The sequence below is a fragment of the Aethina tumida genome, chromosome 3 (assembly GCF_024364675.1).
Source record: "Aethina tumida isolate Nest 87 chromosome 3, icAetTumi1.1, whole genome shotgun sequence".
In the NCBI taxonomy this organism is placed as follows: domain Eukaryota; kingdom Metazoa; phylum Arthropoda; class Insecta; order Coleoptera; family Nitidulidae; genus Aethina; species Aethina tumida.
Window position 1 is genome coordinate 26,457,877 of NC_065437.1, and position 27,873 is coordinate 26,485,749.

Consider the following 27,873-nt stretch of genomic DNA (forward strand, 5'->3'; position numbering starts at 1 on the left):
CCGTCATCCTAGTCAAAAACAAGGAGTCATCAATACACTAAACGAACGAGCCAAAAGGATAAGTGCCACACACCACCTCACTCTAGAACAAGAACACTTGGAAAACACACTACAGGTGAATGGATACAAACGCTCAGAAATAAGACATACAATGAGACCTTTTACTAATAATAAAGATCGTCCTAGTGAGTCCACGATTTGTAAAATTTTTCTCCCATATATATATATATATGTAAAGTTACCGACAGAATTGGACAAATATTTTAAAACCATAACATCCATATTGTTTTTATACCATCAAGAAAGATTCTTTGATGATTTTACATAAAAATTAATATCTATAATTATAGAATTTTATCTTCAATATAACAATAATAACTTCAATTATAAATGATAGGAGAACAAAAAGAAAGTTACTTAGAGTATGTATATTTCAGAAATATTTACACTGTCATCGCCAGTTTCAAAACAGAAAGTAAATAAGAAACAAAAAAAAAAACACACCGTGAGAACAAAACGTCGCAGAACACAGCAATTCATTTACCTCGGTTAATAGGTGCGGTTGAAAAACCGACGGCGTCGCTAAACCAAATAAGTGAGGATCCGTGTACAAGGATGTAGGAGGAAAATATACCGCCAAATCGTAATTTAATCTCGGAATCTCGCAGACGACCCATTCTCCGGGAATGGAATAGTGCAATAGAGTGCAGGAAGCCCAACTTAGCCGCGCAGATACTTATTAATTTACAGTCGCTTTACAGTTCCTTAACCGAGCTACCAGTAAACAGGATGCACATTTTTTATTCATTGCCGCGGATCGATTGTAGTCCTTAACCGAAAGTATACTGAGGTTTAAAATTCATAGAAATGAATTTATGCTTTCGTGTTTGTTAATTAACAGTAGTTTTCAAGTTACTGTTAAATTGTTGCTACTACATAACATGTACGCACAGCCAAACTAATATATGTGATTTAGAGCTACAATCTCTAGTAAGCCTCTGAGTATGTGCTTTCGGGGATTCTTTCTTATTTATGCAGGATAATGCCCCTCCATACCAGCATACCAGCAGAGTTGTTAAAAAATGTTTGGAAATATAAGGTGTAACCGAATTAGAGTGGCCAATGAAACACCGTTTCTCTTAATATAGGTGATTCCATAAAAATTTGGTTAGCAAATAGAATAAATGAATACAGTGATTAGAAATCATTTATCTGATCAGGTACAGTTTGGAGTAATAAAAAAGGGTAATAAATTATTACCAGATACAAATAATATAGTCGTCAATAACATTTTTTAAATTGATCATGAGTTAGACTTCCAAAATGATAGAGATATTTATTAATTAATAAAGTGGTCAAATCTCTGATGAGTAATCTGATTCCATATCACCTCTACTTGATGCTGGTGGCACTATGTCTATAAAGGTAGGGCTGAGGTTCGATTTTCTCTGCCGTACCTTCTTCTAACATGTGTCCAACCATTATGCATAGCGTAATAAAAAGGATTCATCACTGGAGTCGGTTTCATTCCATTCTACGTCTTAAAAGTGTCGTCTTATAAACAACTTCATTTGTTGATCATGATATAACAGTGAGAAAGGAAACAAACTGGAGGATAAAAAACCTTCCCCTTTCTATAAATCATAGGTTGGAAATCATAAGAGTGTTCACTAAAGGACCTCGTAGAACATTATTATCTTCAACAATTCCAGACAGCTATTCATCCGATTCCTATTCACCTAATTGGCAATTTCCACAAACGAGTCTTATCTTAATAAATAATTGGTCCACTATCAAACAATTAAATAACTAAAATTTGTGTTAATTAATTTAAAATAAATAAAAGAATCTTTTAAACACAAAAGTGTAACAAATGACCCTTAGTTCTTATTAAAATTGGACACTAGATATATGTATTCTATTTTCTGTGTCATTGAGTATATATGTTAAGTTCGTTGCAGTCGACAAATAATTTGTGGACGAGTCTCTATTCAGCATCTTTTTGTACAAAGTCGTAGCCAATTCAGTAGCACAGAAGAGATTTGCTTTACAAGATTACGCGGCTTGAAAGAATTTAATTCAGATATATTATCGTATTTTCCAGGGAGATACGTAGGCATTCTGGACAGGTATCACCGGAAGAAAACCTGCACAATGCAATTGTGCGAGAACAATAGTCTCATTGAACCGACTCGCGCCTGAATGGGAATATATTTCTGGAAACGTGAACAAGATATGAAATAAAACAGTTGGGGAGGCATTTTTATTATTTAAAATAACTATTGGCGCCTCCGATAGGCAGACCATTCCCTGTTAAATTAGCGCTTCTTTGTTGTGAATGTAATTTGATGAAATTGAATTATATCATGTCGAAAAAATATACTAGTATGCCATAAAACAGGAGAAACAATTATAAATTTCTTTTAATTGAATTTAAATATTTTTGAAACGGTAATTAATTAGTTTCTGGTATACTTGAACAATTTACGGTTTTGAGGTAAGAATTAGAATATTCAGAGATTCCGTAGTTTAATTTGGGCACATAACTCGTGTACCTTATTAAAATGTAGTGCCTCGACGTCGGTTGAAAAGCAACAAAAACTTCGTGCAAGACGTTGCCTCACGTTCAAACATGATACTTGATCACCGCAAACTCCACACATACAAAATGTATTGTTCCGGATTTAATTAAATTCGCCGAATGAGGACACCATTAATCTACTTTACCGGGTCTTGCTTAATTTGAAATTTAATTATACCTGATGCAAGTAGTTTTGCTCATTATTTGATTAATAAATTATCAGAAACAACATAACCACAACAATCAATCATATCCCCGTTGATGTTGTTTTTAAACTGTGTCATTTTAGCTTAAAAGCAAATACTTGAAAGCACATTTCAGTTTTTGATTAAAGTTAATTACTTACTTTTACTTCGTTTAAAGCTGAACAAAGTCGTGTTAATAATCGGCATCTGTTTGCAACTTGGCATCGGTTTCAGCCGAAACAAAAAATGAAAAGCAAAAAATAAAACAACCCAAGAAACGTCGAGAAGAGCGCCACATTCCGTATCGGATGGCTGATTTAAACTTTTACTGGAGTAGCGTTTCGTGTTTGCCTTTTTAAATGCCGCAAATAAATTTATCTCTTGTCGGGATCTTTTTGAAGCGGCCTCTCCTGCAGGCAAAATCACACAGCATGAATTACCTGTGGTGAAATGTTTAAAAAATCCCCTTGGAAATGCCGTAATTAAGAAGAGGGATGATAAAATTCATAAATTGTACATTAATTTTAACCATGTTTAATCCTAGTCGTACGAAATTGGATGAGAAATATAATTTCAACTTTTTTAAACTTGAAGCAAATTGAATTATTATTAATTTACATTTTAATTAAATAAAATCAGTTCTGTCTATAAATATTTATCATATTATACAATTTTGGCAATGCTCATTGACTGTGCTGTATCTGCAGAATATCGTGTTGGAGTTTATTAAATTGTTTGTGCATCCATTGTGATACAGGAAATATTAATTGTATTACGATACTGAATTAAAATTCATTTATGACCGAATATGTCGAATTAATTTGCTGACTGTAATAAAATTAATTACCACTTAGTAATTGCCATTTAATGACATTAATATTGTATAAGCGGAAAGTGGTGTGTGTTTATATTATTATTTTTTTAAACATAACATTGAGTGATTAAATTACTTTTAAAACACTATATATATTTCAATTTTTGAATGTGAAATAAAAAGGTAAATAAATTCATCTAAAAAGTTAAACATATTGACATATTTCGACCAATATTTTAATCTTTAATAAATCATTTTTTAATATCATTTAGTTCTAAAAATATCTGATTTGATGAAGTTATCTGTGTAATAAAATTTTGTTTTAGAACACAATAAAATGTACATTAATAATTAAATTAATTAATAGTCAATAATTAAAATAAATGTTTACATTAATTAATTAATTACATTATATTATACAATTAAATAATTTTAATTCAGAAACCAGTTAATTGTTATCTTGGGAGCAATGGAAGATGATGAAATAAAATGTCCATTAATAAATACATTTTATTTATTTACATATTAAAAATTAATGAAGACAAATAAAAACCCAATTATAAATTAAAATAAAAATATACTGCTACAAATACACGAAATAGAAACATTTAGGGTCCCCCCAGAAAGAATGGAGAAAAGAAAAACAACAAACGTTAAATAGTTCCTATAAAAATACAGAACACATTCCCTCAATTTATATTTATAAGCATTTGTACCGGTGGTCTTTACATCTATAAGACAAATATTGGAGGTGAAACTGTTTGTCGAGGAGAAGATAGAGACAAACAGTCTGTTTGAACAGCGAAACGAACGAAAGAAAACACGACGAAATTCGAGGGAAAAGAGTCTCCGAGTCGTATTTTAACAAGAACATACACATGTATGCAGGAAATCTGCAGTATTTTATTTACTTTTTATCCGATGCCTTTGCTGTTCCTGGAAAATTTCGAAATGTTCCATTTTCAGTAGTAAAGGAACTGAAAGATGTTCGTGTGTGTGCCGGCGACTTCCATAGACGAAATTTATGTTTGTCGGTTTATGAAATTGGCTGGGGGCAACCCTGCAGTCCGTACATACGAGTACGAATCGTGAATATCGCTGATTGCATGGAAAATGCTTTATTTGATTTTAAAAAAACATTTAATATCATCCCCGTAAAAATTAACTTTACCAGTATTAACTTTACTAGTATTTTTATTGGTGTTATTACATTTTTTGTGTTAACTTCGATTTAGACGGTTTTGCGATGATAAATCACTATAATTTAACTTAACTGGAAAACGGGAAGTTTCTAGAGTTATAATTTATTCAAAGAAACTTCCTAAAACATTTACACAGATTACAAATGAATCCAGATGATTAAATAATCAAAATATGAATAGCTTAGGGGGCAACAAGTTTAACGTACGAGTACATGATTTAACATGAATTGAACCAAATAACCGACTAAATTAATTTATTGAGAGTATTATTAATTTAAATACAAATTATTTACGTAAAAATATTGTATTAGGTTGTCAAGAAAGTTATTCAACCTCAGCACAAATCTCAGCTGAAACAAAACATAATTAATTGAAATTAGGACCTTTTGAATTAATATTTTTTTTCCAACGAGAAAGATTATTTATACCAGATTCCTTTGATTCCCCATCGGACAATCATTAACAGGTCAAAGGTATGTGGATTTTATGCTAAAACTTGCAGCAACCTTCAGGAGAGGTGCTTTCGAGGATTATTTCCTATTCATGCAGCTTAATGCTCCTCCATATACCAGTAGAGTTGCCAAAAATAGTTTGGAAAAAAGAAGAATTAGAGCTCGTCAAAATATTCTTGGCAACAGAGAACAACGTATACCGTCAGCTTTAGAAGAATCAGGAAATGTTTCCCAAGAAGACATTAATAATTTAATAGAAAGCATCCCACGTCGAATTTGTGGTTGTATTGTTGCTAGAGGTGGCAACACTGATTATTGGCTTAGTAAAAACCTTTTACTTTTTCTTAAAATCTAATTTACAGTAAAATTTATTTTCTAATAAATTCACTTTTTTGTTATTTGCTCTATATAAAATTTGTTTTAATGTTTTTGTAATAAAGTTGGTTAGGGTAAACAGATTTTTATTTTAAAAATACTTATTTCTCGATGAAGCACAGCTTCTCGTAATTACTAGATGATTCCATAATTGTTTTACCAGGGAGCTGTAATGGAAAATAACTAACAAAAAAGCATTGATTATCTTGACAATCTATTAGATCAAAAAATTAATTCATTGCGTCCGATTCAAAGTTTTGTGTTGATTGGAGTGGTTGCACTGGGTGGTCGTCCTCGCCTCCCCCCGGAACTTATCAGTATTCAGATCCGCCCTCGCGTTTAAAGCTCGCTGCGACACAACGCAATAAAACAGCAGTGCAGCAGAGTTGTGTAAATGAAATGAGAAGTGTTCTCGTGTTGATAATGAGTGCTTTCTTAAACAAGATACCTCCACTAGTCGGCTTAACGCAACACGAGTTCAGCATACGAAATACTGAACAAACAAGATTGTTCTCGTTCCGTGTCCTTTCTTCTTCTTACGGCGCCGGGTAATGAGTCCGACACACATTTGCTTTTTGCACTCCAATTAATATTTAATTACGGGACGTACGTACTATGTGCAAATTGTGCTTAAGCCGTTTTAGACATTCAGCAGACGTCGTTCGGGCCAATTTCCTGGCAGAAGTGCCATGTTATGGCCCTCTGAAACTGCACTTTTGGTGTATTTGTTATTTGCAAAACTGCTTTTGGCCACGATTATTGGATTAGTCATAACTGATGGTGTAATTTCGCTGACGTACTTCATTGTTTCACTCCGGAGATTATTAATATGCCAAAGTTTTGGGTACTAATGCAATAACAATGTAGTTTGTTTTAGCATGTTTATAAACATAATAACATAGTAATTACAAGGAATTATACAGTACATAATGAATATAGATAACATGAATTTTAATGACGCAAACTGAGGATTTTTTTAAACATTAATCCGCAACATCATTTTGCCTATATTTATTTAAGCTAATATTTTACGATTTCCCTAAAACAATATTTCGTTGTGCATTGTTTTGTAAAATTGCAAATCGGCAAAGGATTTCGAAGCAGGCACGTGTCGATGTGAAAAACAGGAAACGGAAAACAGGGACAGCTATTGTGTCCAACCAGGGCAGCCTTTTGTTCGCACTTGGCGCTATGTGTCAAGTGATCTGAATAATCCACGAAGCCAAGTTTGCACTGCTCTTAATCAACACACCGGTGCCGGAGATTGTCTGAGTGAAGGCCGAGTTTTCGTTTCAATTAGGATGGAGTGCATTTCGGAAATTTCGTTCGGCATTGTCTCGATTATGCGTTGCGACGCATCGGAGGGAGTTAATCTTAATAAGTGCTTGCCAAAATATTTGTAATTAAAAAGACAACGCTTTTTGATCAACGCGAACGTTTCGATTCTTCTGTTTTCTCTTTAGGTCAACATTTTAACTCTACAATAATTGTAATCAGTATCTTGTTCTAATGAAACATTCAGTCACTTCTTGAGTTTACTTAGGTACTAAAACAACAGGACCTATACTCCATTCAAACTAGGTCTGACTAGCATAAACAAATTTATTTGTGTGGTGAGCCCAGGTAACTGATGGATAAGATGTTTCTTATTGGTCAGTTCGGAAGGGTTTGCTCGTGTTAATACACTTTTACACTTAAATTATGACAGGGATAAAAAGTTGTTATGGTAAATAACACCAATTATGTTCATTTTTATCCTAATTTATTATACATTTTAGATTCCAACTAGCTACAAACCAAAACATTTGATCAATGAGAGTAAGGTAGTTTTATAATAGTCCCTTTTTTCTGTAACATTTGTAATAATTTTTCTGTGTTTTTATTTTATAATTTTCAATTTCTAATCAGAATATTATAATTCACTCAAATATTTTGTTGAAAAGTCTGAATTCCCTTGTACTAAGTAATCACTCTCACAATTAAAATGATTCACTTAACCACTATTACAAACTAGTTTAAATTATTCCCGCCATTTTCGTCCAATTCAGGAAACTGTAAAGCTGACATCTATTTCATAATTTTAACACTACATATCAATATATCGTTCAGTGTTGTTTCCCATTTTTAATAGGAGGTTGGTACTCCTTATGTGTTCTGTGGTAGACTATACTACTTTAAATACACACAACCAAACTTATATGGAATCACCTAGTATTCACAAGAAGAATTGTTTCTTATGAAACAAAATTAGTCGTGAATGTTTTTTTGATACAAAAAAAGTAAATAACTGGTAAGATTTGTTCCTGCAGAGTCAACCTGATTTTTCCCATATACCAATCGAAAAGTGTTTGATCCGACTGAACTTGGAGAGAGACTCATGCACGACAGAGATCAGTAAAAGTAGGATCAAAGACTTTCCAATCGGTATAGTATTAGTGAAGAGCAAAAAGAAATTCCACAATAATCCTTCTCGAGCTTTAAAGGTATCTTGTGCAAGCTACAGGTGTTAGTATTTCTGTTGAAACTGTTACATGAAGAATGGAAGGTGGTGAATTACAGTGGCCTTCTTGGTCGTCGATACTTAATCCCATTTACCACCTATAGTATAATGTTAAAAGAAGAATTAGAGCTCGTTATTAGAAAACTTGCCACTTCGATTCAAGCTTGAATAACTGCTTCGGGTGACAAAACTGATTATTAGATTAGCAAAACCTATATCTATATAAAATTTGTTTTAATGATTTTGTCTATAGTTTTGTAGTAAAATTAGTTTGTATAAACAAACTTTTTACTTTAAAAATACTTTTTCTCATTGAAACACACGTTTGTTGTAATTACTGCGTGATTCCATATAAGTGTCTTGAATATGGTACCCCCTCATTCCTTCTGTTTAATTATGACTTTATGCAAATTGCAACATACACACACATATACGTATATCCTAGTAAAATTATTTTTAAAATTACCCTGAAATTACCTAAATAAAACTTTAATTCGCAGTAAAAACCGATGGGTCTCCCAGCTCCTGACACCGCTCTTGTGCAAAATTGCCGTGCTTGTTTTTACATTTCATCCGGGTAATACGGGTTGTCGGTGCAAGTGTCGTAAGACACGACAAATTACTGTTCCCTTTATGAGGGTGGCTGATGACGAAATTCCGGCGTCAGCGCACGTCGCGACGCGTCCCGTCTGCACTCTATTCCAGATGCATGCTTAACACCGTTGCACTTCCTCATCCGTCCTCAATCGCTACATTTTCACTTACTGAACGGAATACGTAATGGGATGACGTACCACCCACATGCAATTGATTCTAATTTACTCCGTGCGGTTTTTTGAAATTCAATTTTGATCTAGTGCTATGAGGTGTGTTATATGTTTTTATTATGTCGCAGGTTGGGGAGTTTTCTTGTTTTCCACTTCCAAGCAAACTAGGTTTTATACTTTGTGGATGCCTAACTCAGAATTCATTTAATTTTAACAGGTGTAGACCTACGTTGAAATCCATCAAGGACTTGAGGAGGAATTTAACTTCATCAAAGTGTTTAATAACATTTTTTTATTATAAGCAATCTTGTTCCTGGATGAGCAATCAAGAATGCTCAGATAACAGTGAAGAAACAAAGCTTCCGCCGTCAATAAACCAAAATTTTATTTTAGGTTACCCCAGGGCCCGACATCCAAACGCTTATTTATATTTACCCCTCCAGAATCGTTAGATTCGACTAATTTTCGCCGACTGCACACAAACATTCCCAGGCCTCGTGTTTGCGGAAACATCCACGTTTGTGTATCCCCAAACGATCCGGTCGGACATTAGACGCAACGGATTCCCCGAGTCCCGGTGCTCACAAAAGGTTAATATCGTCAAATAAAACGGCTCTCGCGGCTTTGATTAAGTTCGAGGTGCTAAGAAAACAACATCCGGTCGTCGTTAATGTCGCCTCTCCGAAACAACCACGGTTAATATTAAAGAAAAGTAATTTTTTGAATTGCTCCACCATGTCTTTGGGGAACTGCTATGAAAATGAAAGTAATTAAAAGCGAAATAATATACATTAGGAAATTGCTTTAAAAATTTTGGACCTAAAATATACAAAAACAATGTAATAAAACGAAAGCAGACAAAAGAGTGTGAAAGGTGGAACGTAAAAATTCACCTCTTTTTGATAAAACGGGTCATTCTTTAGAATACCGACGTTTAATTAATTTCATTCGAAACACTCGTAATGAATTGTTTTACTTAACTTTTCCCTGTAATTTTTATGTTTTTTTACAAAATCAACAGGGATTTAGTGAGACGGTTCATCCATTAAATCTAGGTAGTGAGATTACAGTTTCCAAGCAGGGAATATATCATTTTTATCTATAATGACATATTTTAAGAAGGCTATAAATCTTTCTGAGGTGGATACTTCTTGTGAATTACCGTAATCTTCTTAGATATGCTCTTATATCTAATAAACTCATTATTTTTATATTTACTAGTTAATTGTGGGCTTATCTTTTTACCACCACCATTTTTATTTATTTATTTATTTTATTTATGATATGCTTTCAATTACAATTATATTACCCTTATATATAAACCTTTTTATATTTATCTCACATAAGCTTATATCTTTTAGTTTTCTTTTATTTTCAGAACAATTAAATCAATCCTAAGTTTTATTAATAAAACAATTTCTAAAAATAGCCACCCAGATAAAACACAATACAATTAAAGAATCATCATTGTTCTTTATTTCTTGAATTTTTACGGAAGATTCTTTTATTTGTTTTACAAGAAATTAAGTATAAAAATTTTTTGATGAGACGTAACGCTGAATTTTTGTTATTACTTTTGCTAAAATTTGTTAAAAAAAATTTAATATATATTGATTAAAAAACTTACTTTTTTTGCTTCAGATTTTCAGATTTTTTTGGGGGAGTTACTATAAACTAAGCGATATACTCAATGTCAAGATTGTACAATTGAAGCTATTCCTCGTCAGCTGAAGAAACCGAATATTAGTTCAGACACTTCAAGGAGGCGAAGGAATTTAGTTCGAAGAAAAAGAGGACACGCTGAAGAAGGGATGATAAAAGAATGATTAATAATCAAAAATTTTTGATGAGATGATGATGATGAAATAATTGACAGGAAAAAGAAGTATGAGGGATATAGTCCAAAAAAAAAATAATAAAAAGAAAAGAAATATTGCTATAGAAGTATTTAAAGATTTTGGAGAGGGTTTATAATGATTTAAAGAATTTGATATTGGCGCTGTCTCTCTCGAGTCTGAAGAAAAATATTATAAAATATAAAATAAAAAATAATTTTAAAATTTATCAGACTACCTTAAATAAGATTTGAAATATAACAGAAAAAATAGTAATTTTTGTTTGTTTAATATGTATAATTACTTAAAACCTACTTCAAAAAAATATAGAAAACGATTATTTGGTCGTGATTTGTGAGCAAAAAATTAAGTAATTAATATAATGTTATTTTCAAATAATGTTTCAATTTTCTCTTGTTTATATGTATTTTAAATATACTTAGTACAAAGTAAAAATAGATATTTGTGTCTGGAATTCTGAACTAATACCAAACTGTAAAAAATAAGTAATTAAAATTTATATTTCAGGTTAGCAATTCTGAACGGGGATTTTCAGAAGTGGGTTAGCATGGCTAATTGCACTCCGATGTCCCCCCTGTTTCAAATATGTACAGAACAATTAAAGTCTACAAATACTGTTAAAAAACTTGACGATGAAGATGAATTGGAAGAAGAAAAGAAAGAGGCCAAGAAGGAGACATCATCAAATGACGATAACTAAGAATAGATATATGATTATACGGAAAATAAGTCGGAGAGAGAAGAGGGCAATGAGATTGAAGTAATTAGCAAGAAAAATGGAAATAAAAATATGACCCAAAAATGAAGAAAAGAGGCAAGATGCTCATATGGTAGCTTTTGGACATTCTCATGACGGTGATGGACAAAGAACACATGTAAAATTTAGAAAATAAATAATTAGAAAAAGTAAATAATTTAGAAAAAGTAGTAACAATATATCCTAAAAAAATAATTTATAAATATGTTATCAGAAAAACGACTAAATATTATTTAAATGTTTTTTATTGATTATATGTACACCAAATATATTAGATATAATATAGAACAATTATAAGTTACCAATACTGTTAAAAACCTTGACAATACAGATGAATTGTAAGAAATAAAGAAAAATGCCAAGAAAAAGTCATCAACCATGATAATTAAGAATGGATAGAGAAGAGAGGGATGAGATTGAAATAATTTAGCAGGAAGAATGAAAATAAAAATATGACCCAAAAATGTCGATGTTGCTGATATGGAAGCATTTGAATATTCTCATGACAGTGATGAAAAAACATAAAAAAAGTGGTAACAATATATCCTAAAAAATTATTTATAAATATGTTATTAAAAAAACCAATATATTATTTAAATATTTTTCTTTCTCTTTATATGTACTTCAATTATACTTTAAAAAATGCAAAAATCGATGTTTGGGTCCGGAATTCTAACACAATTCCAAAATGTATAAAAATAAGTAATTAAAATTTATATTCAGCAATACTGAACGAAGATTAACAGAAGTGGGTTAATGGCTAATTGCACTCTGATGTCCTCCCAGTCTAAAATATTTATAGAACAATTATAAGCTACTAGCGTGATTATAAATATTAAAATTAATCAGCGGTTGTCACGATAATGTCGTAACTTATTTAAGATTCGCCGGTGATGAGATTTAATTAGTCAAAAGGGGCGCTGATTAGAGCCGGGTAATTCCATTAAATTCAATTCCGATGACGATACCACCACCTAAATTGAATTCAGAGATTCCCGCTCACGACGATCGCACGGGAAGGGCAAACAAAATTTTCATATTAATCCAAATAGAAATCTTATTCGGCAAACACCAAGCAGTTATTAAAATCACCTGTATAATAATAGACAGTGCAATGGCGCATACCCACGTACTCGGATGCTCAGGTTAAGCACGGCAGAAAAGACGCGGGGCGTCCCGACGCGTTACCAGCCGTCCGTCGCTCGCACATGACGCTCCGCGGCGCTTCTAATCCCGATGCTCAAGACAATAAACCATAACTAAGACGCTTTTAATAGTGTTTGTCGAGTGGAGAACTCGAACGGCATCCGCTACGTGTTTGCTTTGTCTACGCAGGGATTACTAGCGTCCCGGCGCTGTTGCTCGAGGAGCTCGTCCTCCCCCGCTGCGGATGGAGTCTCTGTTAGCTACTTTTCTGTCGCTTAAAGGGATATACGGAGATTCGTATCCAACTGCCAATTGGATTTGTCGTGTCTACCCTTTACTGAGTTAAACAATTAATCGGTAGTTGAACGTTTGCTTGATGCCGTGTATCCGAAACGGCAGTTCATTTTAGATCTTAATGTAAACAGGGTTTACTTGTAATAGACATGTGTGCCTTTAAAACGGATATATTGTGCCGCTGAAGGGCTTTGTTTCATTAAATGTAATGTAAACAGCAAATTTAAATCAGATGAATAGATAGGTTTGTACGAGGGATCTTTACAGAGAGGCCCTTCTCAGTAATTAATTTATGACTTAATAAATCATTCACGAATGGTAATTACTTGTTGCTTTATTTACGACATCTGAAATATTTTGGCACCGGAAAAAATAATTTATTTTTTTTTGTTCATAAATGTTTATATTTTATTATATTATTATTATTATACTTTTTTATTCAAAACATTTTTATCAAAAAGTTGAGGAAATGGATTAAATTAAACAATAATAGTCAATTTAATCGTTTATCAACATAGAAAAATGGGTTGATTGCAATAATGCTTATTGATCTGGATTGATTGATGTTGATAAACCTGAAGGAATAGTCTTTAATCCAAAGTTTTGATGGATGTATGGGATGGAATGGTATAATTTCCAGCCCATACAGAGAAACAAAACCTATTTAATTAAAGAAACTGAAGAACAGTTCAGTAAGTACGTTAAGTTCTTACTTTTCTTGTGCGTTGAACAAGAAAAAATCATCATCAAATGACCACAATAACAGTTCGAAAGAAAATATTGTAAAATATAATAAAAATGAAATTAAAAAATTCTCTTCCTTTATATGCAAAATTACTATTTTTAAAGTATACTTAACAATGGCAAAAGTGATTAAATTGGACAAATGGATAATTAAATAATAATAATCAAATTTGGGGTGTACCAACATGGAAAAATAGGTTGATTACGGACATTCTTATTGATCTGGATAGGTTTAAGCTGATAAACCTTGTGGAATATTCTTTAAAAGGTATCTTGGTACAAGATATTTTTGATGACTCTATGGTAGTTTCCAGTCCATTCAAAAATACGAAATCTTGGGAGCTTAAAAAGCCGAAGAGACTCAAAGCTCACCATGAACCTGAATGGGAAGAAGAAAAGAAAAAAGCCAAGAAAGAATTATTATCAAATGACGATAATTAAAGATAGATGACTGAGATGAGGTTAAAGTAATTAACAGGAAGGAGAATTAAAATATGACACAAATATGGTAAAAAAAAGCTAGGTACTAATTGATGTAGAAGCATTTCTGGTGAAGGAAATGAAGAAGAAAGGGAAATAGACTATACTAATAACAATAGTGAAATAATTTTAATAATGAAAAAATTTTAACATATAAATATGTTATTAGAAAAACTGGCCACTGAATAATATTTATAGATATATCTTTTCAATAATATATAAAATTACAAGCATACCTCAAAAATGGAAATAGCAATTATATTGTAAAAATAGATTCCACATAAATTAAATAATAATCAATAAAAAATAGGTTGATTATGGACACTCTTATTAGTCTGGAGGTTAAAGCTGATAAACCTTGTGGTATAATCTTTAAAAAGAGTTTTAGCCCAAACATTTTTTGACGACTGTATGGTATAGTTTCCATCCCATTCAGAAATACAAAGTGTTGGCAGCTGAAGAAGCCGAAGAACAGTTTACTAAGTACGGTAAGCTCTTACTTTTCTCGAATGGTGAACGAGAGACTCAAAACCGTCCATAACTATGACCTTGAAATAGAGGAATAAAAGAAAAAAAAACAAGAAAGAATTATCTCCAAATGACGATAATTAAAGATGAATGACTGACTAGAAGTGAGGCTAAATTAATGAACTGAAAGAAAAACAAAAATATGACCCAGAAATGATAAAAAGAAGCAAGATACTGATGTAGAAGATTCTGATGACGGTAATGAAGGAGGAAGAGAAGAATGTTGTAAAGTAAAATGAAAACTATATTAAAAAATAGTAATATTACAAAACAAAACATTATTAGAATACTAAACATACATACAAAAAGTAGGTTTAAGTTCAACAAATAGATTCCCGGGTCTAATATTTGTTAACAAATATGTAATTAACTCTTAACAAATAGTGCGTGTTAATAATACGTTAATAAAATGTAATTGGAAAATATTTGAAATAGACAAAAACCCCAAAATACCTTTCTAATTAAATTTAAACAGTGAAACTGGCGAAAAGGCCGACCGAAAAGCGATTTTGGGGGTGCCGTAGAATGCCGTTGACATTGACCATCGGAATAGTTGGGCCAACTATCGTACCGCCAGATGTACCGTATTTATGTTAAAATCGGCGGCGGCGGTTTCTATTACAATACATCAAGGAGGGGGCGGCTCCGGTGGCAGAACTCGCTCCGGTCCAGACTGGATAATTTATCAGCGGCTCCGACGCCCTATTGAGTTCGCCCGAACATCTTCCTGCCGCCCGCGCCTGCAACTATGCACTCTATCAACATTTATCAAACGGTTAAAGTTGCGTTATTTAATCAACCGCACATTTTCACTCCTGCGGATATTACGGCTTATTTGGCGCGGACATGATAAAATGCGGGATTGGAGGAACTATTTATTTCAGTTTAGCTGATGGGAAAACACAAACATGTGGGTGTCTTTGGCAAACAAACTTTCACCCATTTTCACACAAAAATAGTACACTATAACATAATGTAAACCTTCATTGCTTCTGCCTTGTTTTTGACTAGGATTATGGTTAGATAGTTTATGTAGATACCGATCGGTGTGCTCACCCATTCTTTTTACCAAGTCATCTAAAAAAAGGTATTTGGTTCTCCTTCTCCAATTCCATTGTGAATTTGATATTGTTATGTTGATAGTTTAGGTTTTTTAGAAATTGTTTTAGTTTTTCTTGTTCATGTTCACGTAACGATACCAAAGAGAAGGTTTGTGTTTGGAAGTCTCAATCGCTTTTTGTTCAAACTTTTCCATAAAGAAATTGGCGATCACTGGACTAAGAGGACTGCCCATTGTTACTTCTTCAGTCTGTTCGTAAAATTTGTTGTTCCAAACGAAATAGCTTTCAGTAAGGCATGTATGGAAAATATCCTATATCTGGAGGGAATATTTGTGATATCATGTTTAAGGAATTATTGACAGGAACTTTAGTGAAAATTGATACTACGTCGAAACTGACCAGTCTATCTTCTACATCAAGTTGTAATCCTTTCAGTGATTTTGAGCACTGGCGTCCATGTTTTATGAAGCTTCAATGCTTTTTCTATTCTGTTGAAATTGATTTCAATTATTTTCCTAATAATTTTCTTGTGATATTCAGTAGTCGAAGCAAGCAATTGTGTAATGACAACTATAGATGTTGACATTATTACATAATTTAATTTGTGACAAAATAATAAATAAAACACTTTACTAATATAAATTAAAATAAGTTATATAAACATATGTTGTTGAAGGAATTTATTTTTTATTATGTTTCAGTATAAATTAATAATAAAATTGATTTTTTAACAGTGATTGAATTTAAATATTTTATTAATATAAATATTTAAATATATAGATATAATAAATCATAAAATTTAATATTAAACAAATCAAATAGAATTCTCTGGATTTTGTTTTCCTTTGTTCAAAATAATTTATATAATATTTACGAATTCCATATCATAAATTTTAATTATTATTAGTATTAAGTGTTTATTATTTTTTATCATATTCAATATACGTTCTTTACATTTTATAAAATTTATTTCTCAACTGCGAAATGAATTTTTCAATATCGACAGTTATGTTATAATAAAATGTGAAATTTAATATTAAAGAAATCAAATACATATCATCTGAATCTGCTTTTTTAATTTTTATTAATATTTCACATATTAAATTTATAGCATATATTTATGTTGTCAGTAATTAATAAAATGAACAATTAAATATATATTTTAAAGTTCAGTAATATTAATTAGTATTAATTAAAACAACAGGTTATGCATTAGTAAATGCTTCATAAAAACTATTTAATAATTAAAAGAAATAAAAACACGGTACAAGAATGCACATCATAAATGGTTTCGAGTGGTGCAATGAGGGCAAATAAAAATTTCACAACGTACGTAATTCAGTACATGCTGGCAATTAAACTCAAACGGATTCACTTGTAATTGGCAACCTTGCTGTTTGTCCGACTAATTAGTTTAATGTTTTCATTGTACACAACCGCGATTTTACGAAATTATACTTCAAGCGATTAAGTGTCGGTATTTTTAACTTGGAATAACACGATTTTATGTAAAATAAAAAAAAATTAATAAAAGTTTATTGTACTTACTGAATTTGGGTAATTCCTAACCTGAAAAAAGTAATGCATTGTTAAAATTTGTAAGACACACTGTATATAAGCGTTTGTTGACATTTGGCATTTATTAGCCGGGTGGGGGGAGTTATCAAATACGTTGATGTCAATTTTATATACATTTTATATACAATAAGTATTATAATAAAATGGCTTTTACAAAAGATGCATCAGATATAAGCATTCGTCAAGAAGTGCACATGATGAATATATCAAGGTTTCAAAACATGAAGAGATTTTTACATCGTTGTGGAAGAGAATCTACATTGATAGAAAATGATTTGAGAAGGCAACAGAATGAGGAAAATAAATATAAACAAAATGTGTGCGAAGAGAATCTTGCCAAAGAACTTTCAGAATTGCAAAGAAAGGAACTTAGAGAGAAGAAGTACAAACAATATCTTAGAGAAACATCTCACGAATTAAGGGACCTGGAAAATAAATTAAAAAAGGGGTATGTTCAAAAAGAACTTGCAGCTCAAATAGCACAAAGGGAAAGTAATCGTATATTTGAAAAATTAAAAGCTAAACAAGAACAAGAGACAATTACTAAGATGCGGGTGAACGATATGGAGAGAAACAAGATAAAAATCCAGGAAAAAAAAGCGAAACAACTTGAGTATAGACACGAACTACATAATCAAATGATCTTCCACGAAAAGATGAAAAGAAGAGAATATGAGCAAAAATTGCAAGATAAGAAATCAATTGATGACATATTGGAAAGACTACATGAAGAAAATAGAGCCGCATTATGCAAAAAAATACAAGAACATCAAACAGCTCATGAAGAAATAGACAAAATCTTGCTGGCCAGAGAGGAGCTCAAGAACAGAAAAATTAAAGAAATTGAAGAAGAAAATTTGAAAATCCACCAAAAAAATAGGGAAGTTGAAAGAATCTCAAAAGAACAACGACCGATTAAAACAATCAGTAGCCAGTTCCAAAAATTCATTGACAAATTATATGATGATAAAGTGGCTGACATTAAAGGACAAGAGATTCGCCAAGTGGTTCTGGAAGACGAGCTACAATTAGCTGAAGATCGTAAAGTACAGCACAATAAGGAGCAGAAAGAAGCCAAAGAGGCCGAGCTAAAAAAATTTTTGTATTCCCAAATTATTGAAAAGCAAAATAGAAAAAAGCAGGAAGCCGAGCAAGAAGCTAAGTACAGTGAAATGTTCAACAAAAAGGCTTTGGAGGAAGAATCATTGGAGAAGCTCGCCAGACAAGAGTACAAAGAAAAACAGCTTGCCATACAGAGAGAAAATAAAGAAATGATAGACGCTAAGAGGCAGAGATACGCGGAAAGGAAGCAATACCAGAAATTCGATCGCTTAAGCATTTTGAAAGAGAAAGATGAAGAACAAAAGATTATAAACGAGGATCGAATGGACCTTCTTAAAATGCACCGCAAGAGTCTGACTGGTTTTCTTCCAAAGGACGTGTTGAGGCCTGAGGATTTAATATCGTTGGACGCAGCATAATAGGAAAATAAGTGTTGTTTTTACTCTCAGTATAATTTGTCTTGTTTCTTTTCTTGATGGAGCATTGTTTCTTACTAGTCGACATTCCAATTATTAAACCCTACTATTGTAAAAAACGCAGTAGTGAAACAATTATAATTTCATGTATTTGGTCTAGACGTAACATATATAAAAATTAGGGAATGAATATAATGTCTGAAATATATTAATTATTATTTTTACAAAATATGTGTTGCAAAAATTTTATTTTCCATTTTAAACTGTAGCTGTAATTATTTATTACAAGCTACGATGAAAAAAACTGGCATGACTGAATTATATAGAACATTTTTGTGTGGTAGTAGTTGCATTAATTTTGCAAAGGACAATATTTTCCAATCTCGCCGTGGAAACGTTCCATTTGACATGCAAAATAACTGTGTGACGGTGACACATAATTTAAGTTCATGAAAATTTCTACTCGCAATATGAATATTTTAGTAGCAATTATAGAATCTGGGTTAGTATGCTAATACCGAAAATAATCTATTCTTTTTAAAAAAGTTTTAGAAAATTTTAAATCCCCATTATCATAATTTAATAGATGGTCCGTTGTTGCAGACACTGCGACACACTGAGCCCCGCTTATTACAATAATGTAATTTATGTTAATTGACTATCTTTGAAAGTGATTTCAAAGTAGACGCATACATTACAAATCTCCCAACAGATTTATATTCACATTCTAACTTTTCCTATTTTTTAAGTTCCGGCAAAATTGTTTTCTCAAGACGAGTTGTCATGGATTCAACTATTTCTTTATATATATTGTGCCTCAAAATGAACGTCTAATTTTAAAAGAAAATGTTGATTTTATTCAAGGGCTACAAAATTATATAAAATAAAACTAAATGTCAACGACCGAATTTATTATTATTTTGCGACAACAAAATTGTTGTTAATAATATTCGCAATATCTTGTTCCATAGTGAGCAAAAAACTTCTTTCTTGGCCTGATATCGTCCTCTGGAAGTCTTCTTCTAACTGTTGCTTGACTTTTTATAACTTATGGCGCTGTGTTCTACCTTGACCTAGTCTTCTTGTGTCAATTTACGTCTGGTGGTTCACATAGAAAGATTAAGCCTGTTGAACTCGAGTGTAGGTTCTTTTGTAAAAGTAACAACTCTAGCTAATCTAGAATTAAATTAATTATGTTCTAATCCATTAAAATCTTATTAAATTTTTTTTATACTTTTGACTATTGTGCGACCATGAATTGCTTTTGGAGGGAATTAAGTCGTCGAAGTGCACCCAATTGGCAGACAAAGTTTCCCTTGTAAAATATCACCAATTTGTGTAATCCCACACTCCCGAAAGTGTTACGTGATCAACCATATAATTCAAATGATGTTCGATTCGCCGCCGCCGCCACCAAAAACAAAGAAACTTCACCGAACTTATAATTCTATCGCCTTTAACGACTGTTTTAAATAAAAATTGAAAAGTTCCGGTCTCCGGTAACGAGACATTGTGGACGAAAGTTTTAATTGTTATTCGCCAAGATGTTTTTTAATTAGTTAATGACACAAACTTCTTTCCTTCATTATTAGTAGTACTTAAGCCAATAATTCGCAAACTTAGTAATTAGATTATGGAGACTGAGTTTAATATTTTCTTATACACCGGAAAATAATGTTCTAAGCGGTTTAAAATGTTATAATTGTGTTTATTCTGCTATGAATTATTTGACAATACTTTAAATATATTTATAATTTTAATTAATTTTAATTAAATTAAATTTAATACTTTCAGTATATATTTGTAGGAATTACTTTCGTTTTGTCCTAAATATTTTATTTAAAATTCCTCTAAACAATTGTTCAAAATGCAAGTATTCTGGATGAATTTTGGTGTTATCTAATTAATATAGAGTAAGGTATTTAATTCCGTATTCATAGAAAACTGCATGCACTACTTTACAACGGCGCAGTCAGTAGACAAATTACTCTGACGGAAATAATTGAAATGGTTGTACTCTACACTGGAGATTTGTTACAACAGACGGGACAAAAGTAAATTAATATGTTCAGGCTGTAAAAATGCAAATATATTCATTACCCATGACAATACAAGCTCTTTAAATTTCGTCCGCTGTCCATAAAAACTTCCCTTTTATAACTGTATCAAGGTAAACATAATCATGACTAGGCAAAGCGGGACAATTCACGTATTATCACATCGAAGATATTGTGAATACGTTTCCAGTAATGGCAAAAAAAAATGCTAAATTTGCGACGACGAGAGTGCTTGTTTTATTTAAGGAGCCCGTTATCGAACTAGACTCGAACTAATTCCACTCGAACGAGTGAAATGTGTTTTGTTCGAGTGCCCTTGTCGGAATGAATAAATACGTACGTTTTGCAGACGGCAAATTAAATAAAATAAAACGTAACCGGCGTATAAAGTATGTGTAACGGTTACGTGACTGTCTTCACATGTACGTCCTCCGACTCGACTGAAATTGGTCCTTGACTTCTCACCGTTTCCTTTGTCTTCGAAGTCAAAACAAAGCCCGGAAAATTAATTTCGTTCTTTGCCTGAAACCGGCTTCGATATGCCAAAACATTAAAAAGTCTTGTGCACAATTGCAGTCCGAGGGAATTGTTTCATGACATGGTTGAAATTAAAATACTGAAAAGGTTTCCATGCGTACGTATGCTGTGAATTGAATCTGAAGTATGGATATGGTCATAATGGTCTATTTTGTTTTATAATGATAACGTTTGTTTTAAAATGTTGGATTTAATGATGCTTGAATTCATACTTGAAATTTGAAAAAAATAATATTGGAGAAAATTCTGAAAATAATATTAAAATATTCAGTTGTAAAGTCCTTCCCGTCTAAAAATAATTTTAAACATAACCAAGAAATCACATCACAATGCTAAAATCCTCTTCTATTGTGTGAATATTGACTTGTAACATCTATATTATGAAAGTGTATCTAACTCATTAAAATAATTGTTCATAATTCTATATGCTTTTAGCCAACAAAATTTCATTAAATAGACAACAAAAATATCTTTCGCCTGTGATATACAAATGTCATGTAGTGGTGCTATTTTGATACATGTCAACTTTATGGGGAAATTTAGTTAGATTGACATTTTACATGGTTTTATTATAATATAAGAGTCAGTATTTAGATTAAAAATGAACCAATATCACGGTTTATTTATTATTATATAAATATAATTGTATATTGCCAATTTATTTATATATTAAACATGAATTAATACGCAGTATTTAATATTGGTTTGTATTAAAGTAATTATTAATTATCAGTTGCAACATTTCTAGAATCAGCAAACAATAATTTAAATCAATAAAAATATGTAAAGGAAGTTTGGGATACTATACCTCAAGAGGAAATAGAATGCCAAGACCTGTTGGGGAGTGTTTAGGTAACTTCGGTGAAGAAAACATATTAATTTACTTATTCATGAAATTATTTATTTATAATTACAATATTAGTAATACGTATTACTAAAAATATAATAATAAAAAACATTCAATAAATATAAATAAGGAAAATTTAAGATTCGTTTTTTCGAAAATATTTAAGAAAAAAATTGTATACCACCTGAGGCAATTTTACATATGAAAAATCTCGAAGCATTTAATTCCCCATTATATGAAAAACTCCCCCGTATGATCCTTGTGTAATCATGGCAAAACAAAATTATGATGTTATTAAAAGAAAAACGTCAAGTTATATAAAGAACACAGAACAAATATTAAACGTAGCATATTTTAATATAATTTCAGTGAATTATGTTGTTTCCAGTTCTTTCCACTGTTTGAATACCAATCACCTCGGGCGTTCGCAATTGTGCCCTCCTTCGACTATGTATGCAGCCAATTCGTGACTCCCACGAAATATATTGAATTCAATAAATTTGAATAATGTAAACATTGATCTTTGTGAAGAAGTTTTTTTTGTTTTTGTTAAATGCATACGGTGAGAAAGCGGGGCACCCAGACAACTTTTTATCTCCCGTTTCTTGAATTGTAAAAGGCAAAAATCTGCACGTGAGGACAACTTTCTAAATTTTACAAAAATCAAATTTATAGGGATGAACTCAGTGCCTCGTATGGGTTTGTTATATTATTTTTTATTCATACATTTTTTTAAATTTTAAGTTAGAAATTTTAAAAATGATGATAAGTAGGATTCAATCCAGTTTTTGATCAGCACACTATATTTCCAACAACTGAAATAATACACATCGGATAAATAGGACATAACAATCAAAATGTGTCCGGTTCACTGAACTATAAATTCAATAAAAAATACATGAAACAACAATTGCAAAGCAATAATAAATTCACAAAAGGAGCATTGCATATGAAATTGTATTTTATTATTCATTTATTCTCATTGATGTTACCAAATTGTTTGCAACACTTTGTTTAAATCCGTGCCATATTTGTTTAACAAAATGACTGATGATTTTTATACCAACTTGATCGATTAATTAATCCAATCAAAATATAATCCAATCAAAATATAATCCAATTTCAGTTCATAACGTTATAAACTTATTTTATAAATAACGTATTTAATATTTTGTTGTTGTGGATGGTTAATAGCTGTTTATTCGAATCTACATTTGCAAGGTAACAAAAACAAAAAAAGGGGTCAATGTCCATCGATTTACGCGAATAAATAAATATTAATTTAGATGATAAAATCCGGGGGGTTTGTTCCTTGTTCGTATCGTGTTATTTACCGTGACACGCGTCCATTAGCCGCTGAAAAACTGACCGAAGTGACCCATTTCGGCGATGGCAAACAAAAAAAACGTGCCGAACTGGGTTCCTTTACTCTTTAGTTTTCATGTTTTTACGGGCCTATTTTTAGAGCAACGAAAGTAAAAAATATGCTGTGGATTAAGCAAATTTTAAACACACAATCAACAGAACGTTCCAAAACATTGATTTGAAATAATTTTAATTAAAATTGTGGTAAAAAGCAAACATTTTTCAGGCGCTTTTTTTACTGACAAAAACACACAATAATTTAAAAACGTAATTAAATTATACAATTGAACTGTTGTTATTCTCTTTTTTATAATAAAAATCAAAACGAAATTGTAATTAATGCGCCTCCACGTGCAAATAAAAGGCCGATTGACACGGCCGAAATAAATCGATTTTTAAAACTTTTGCCGATTTGTATTATTTTCAGTGGCCATGTGACAGTGAAAAACGAACGTCGAGTTTATAATTACCATCCCTTCTGCATAATTAATTTTAATTAATCACTGGGAATAGGTGCTTTGTCAAATGTTTAGTCGGGTACGGCCCCTCTTTTAAATTATTGTTATGAGGTCGAGTTTACGTGCTGAAACCCCAAAAAAGGTCCAGTTAATGGCTGATAAGGATTTACTTTAATATAAACAGTAATTATCGAAATTCGACAGTTGTTAGAGCAGGACTTGCTTTATTCATTTATTTTATATTTATTATACGGGTGATTCATAACTTTTCTGAATTTTTTTAACCAGAGTTTCACTTCTAAATAATCAGTCGATTTCTTAAAAAAATCTAATAAAAGTTCATCAGAAAACGAGATAAAAAATTTTAAAGTTTTTAACCTCTGAGACAACCTTTAAGACATGTCTGAAGTTACTTCATTACTACTATACATGAGAACAATGAAATTGGCACTGGAGGAACAAATCTTACCTTGCATTTGTATTTTTTATCAAAAAACATTCACGGCTAATTTTTTTTATTTTTCTATACATTTAGAATTATGGCGAATGCGCTGGTTTCAGTTTAATTAATTAGATTATTAATATAATAAGTGTGCTGAATACAAAAATCATCATAATTCACGAGATTTGAAGGTCTCCCTCATCAAAGCTTTCACCTACTGATGTTTTTTTAAACATTTCGACAACTTCTTAAATAAAAAATGCTTTATTGGACCGGTATAAAAAAATTGTTTCTTGTTGGCAAAAATATATCAATTCAAATGTTTCTCATTTCGACTATTAAAGTTTTGTTTAAGCCAAGATTTGTACATTTTATTTTTAAGGTTGAGAAAAGCAGTAACATTCTTGACAACCTAAATATGCCTTTTAATTAATATATTTTGATAAAATAATTATAAAATATTTCTATTCAGATAAAATTCGTTTAGTCGGGGCAGATTTAAATTGAATCACACTGCGATTCATTCCGATCTCCTGAAGGCCGAGTTGATCTAATGAAGATTTATGTGATACTCGTCCATTGTGAACATTCAATTACATCAAATGTCTTTGGAGATTAATCACTCATCTACATGACTACACTTTGCATGTGAAAAGCCTTATAAATCTTCCGAATGGACGTCCACTGTGTGTTTTCCGCTCGATGTTTCGACGGTCACCGGGTCCGTTGGCCCGAAAATCCACGTCTTTAAATCCGATATTCAACGCACGTGTAAATATCGGTTTCGGTCACGCAGAAAAATGTTTAAACGGGGGAGTTATAAAAATGGTACGTGTTTTTTTTTAAAAAAAAAAAACGTGGAAAATTTAATTAATTTACAGACTCGCGGTCCCGGAGCAATTAGTTTAATGTCAACAGAGAATCACCTGAACGGCAAACAACTAATGATTTTCCGTTGGCCAAATGAAATTTTCCTGATCGCGATAAATGATATCCAACACACTTCCGGTTTATTTGTGCAACGCACAATACTTGTATGTTTAATTAAAAGGGACCCGATAACGGAAGGGTTAATGAATAATAAATAACGTTTGGGGGGTAAGTCGGTGTATTGCTGTGGGTAACATCAGTTTAATTGAGCCGGTCACTGTCACTGCGCCGAAATTCAGGCAAAATTAATGGACCAGGTTGAAGCTAATAATTGATTAAACCTTCGAAAAATGTGACAAAGGCTGCATCGATTTTCTTCAAAGGCAATAAAATACTAATGGTAAATACAATTGTCGAAAATTAATCGTGGGCTTAATTGAACTAAATTAATACATATTAACACATTTCTCTAGAAAATCTATAGTTTATTCGCATAACTTACGCAATGAATTAATTAGCATAAAAATGAATATTATAATTTATATTATTTACGATAATTTTAAATGAATATTACTAATAATAAATTAAATAAATATGTAACGGGAATGACATCAACACAGGCTAACTCTTCCCAACTGACCATTAAAAAACATGTCATCCATCAGTTACCTGCGATCACGTGCTTATCACACAACTAAATTTTCCTTGTTACTCCACACCTAGTTTGAATGGAGTATAGCGTGGGGTTAATTTTGGAGTTGGATGAATTTATATATTTGAGCTTGAGGGCAATGTTCTCCACCATCCCCTTTGTACTTTCGTTTCTAGTGGATAAGACAAATTTTCATCCCTAGCGACGGTAACCAGGCTATAAAGACTTACCTTTGATTATCCAAAATCTAAAAATATCAAAGAACAATATTTAAATATTTAATTTAATATTGCCTTTATAAAATACTTCAAAAACCTACTTCTACTCGGCTACATTTTAATTAATCAAAGTTACTTGATCTAAAGTTAAATATTGATATTTCCGAGACACAAAACTAATTAAACGTATTCAACTTTTAATGCAAACAGATTGTGTTTCGTTCGAAAAATAATTTACGGAAACAAATTCGAAAGTCAACAAATAAGTAACTCACTTCTTTACCGCCACAGCAAACAACCGTTTCATGTCTATTTTTGCCAGTCGTAATTCATAATTAACATTAAGTTCAACGGAAACGTATAAATTTAAATACAGTTTTTCGTGATGCAAACCGTTTCATTTATATGAACGTCTAATATAACTTAAGGGTTTATGTGTTGTTTACAACTGCAACAAAACTGGGGTTATTTATTTAGTACTTAACTCAGTTAGTAACGAGTTTTTATTTGAATTTTGCACATTACGTTATTACAAAGTTGTTATAAAATACTTTATTTTTTAATTTTTAATTGAAATTAATAATATCATAATAAAAATGATAAAAAATTTAATAGCAAATTTTCTAATAAAAGATTGTTTCGAAACAAGGTCATTTCTGGAGCAAATATATGACGTGTAACATGAAGATATAATAAATATCAAATTCCCTAGACGTGTGTCAGTCAAAATTTATCGTAAGTGCTTTCAGCTTTTGACCATCAATTTCATTTTAACCTTCCACTGAAAGTGGCAAATCAAGATATAAACTAAAACTAATTAATATTGATGTGAACAATGTGAGATTTATATGAATGCTTATACTGAGATCATATTTATATTAATTTAAACTATTTAAGGTCTTTCAAATTTAAGAATAATTTAAAATTTTCGTATATTCTAAATTTCGATTTTCTAAAAACTTCTTTAAAATATTAGAAATATGTGATAAAAAATGTATTTATTGAAAACAGTTGCCGGGAAAAGAATAATATTTTTCGAGTGTTTAATCATCATTAATTCATTTTTTCTCTGAATCTGCAGACACATGTTCAGGAGCTTTCAGCTTCATGGTATACATGGTGTGCCACTAATTCATCTTTGAAGTAACCAATAGTTTTGGTAAACCCATAAAAATTCTACACTATGTTTAATTTATTTCTGCAATAGACTTTTGTAGCTGTTTAAATAAAAACTGAAATACTGATAATACAAGTATTCCTTTTGAAAACGTCTGAATTAGGTTATTAAAACACGAATTTATCGTTTAATTGAAAAACGCTATAATGAACCGGTTGAAAAAAGCGTCGCCCTTTAATTAAGCAACAATTGCGGATCGGCGTGACGCTGGCAAACCGAAAATGTGTGGATATCGTTTAGCTCGATCGCAGTCGGTTTAATTCCAATCCAAAAAAACTCATCAATTATTGCGAATTCGGTTTCAGGTGGAGCGTGGAGCGAACGGTTTCTCTTATAGGCGGTTTTGTTTTCTTACCGCCTCCTCCTTGGAACGAGAAATAGATTGTGTTCGGTCGGATTGTGGCGCTCGTGAGGGAAATTTAATTGAAAATTCGTTTTCGTACTTACGGGCC

At 31.6% G+C, this 27,873-nt stretch overlaps 2 protein-coding genes across 2 annotated transcripts in view; one reads left to right on the plus strand and one right to left on the minus strand.

Annotated features, from left to right (window-relative positions):
• LOC109595755 (protein artichoke) overlaps nucleotides 1-27,873 on the minus strand; it is a 145,956-nt gene that overhangs the window by 55,063 nt on the left and 63,020 nt on the right. The gene's annotated exons all lie outside the window — the stretch shown is intronic.
• Nucleotides 17,420-19,006, plus strand: LOC109606899 (meiosis-specific nuclear structural protein 1-like). Its single transcript, XM_049964049.1, has one exon. The coding sequence runs from the start codon at nucleotides 17,464-17,466 to the stop codon at nucleotides 18,799-18,801; it is 1,338 nt and encodes a 445-aa protein (XP_049820006.1). The 5' UTR covers nucleotides 17,420-17,463; the 3' UTR covers nucleotides 18,802-19,006.

Excerpts from the sequence above, each read along its gene's own strand:
- LOC109606899 (XM_049964049.1), top strand. The coding sequence starts at position 17,464 with ATGGCTTTTACAAAAGATGCATCAGATATAAGCATTCGTCAAGAAGTG.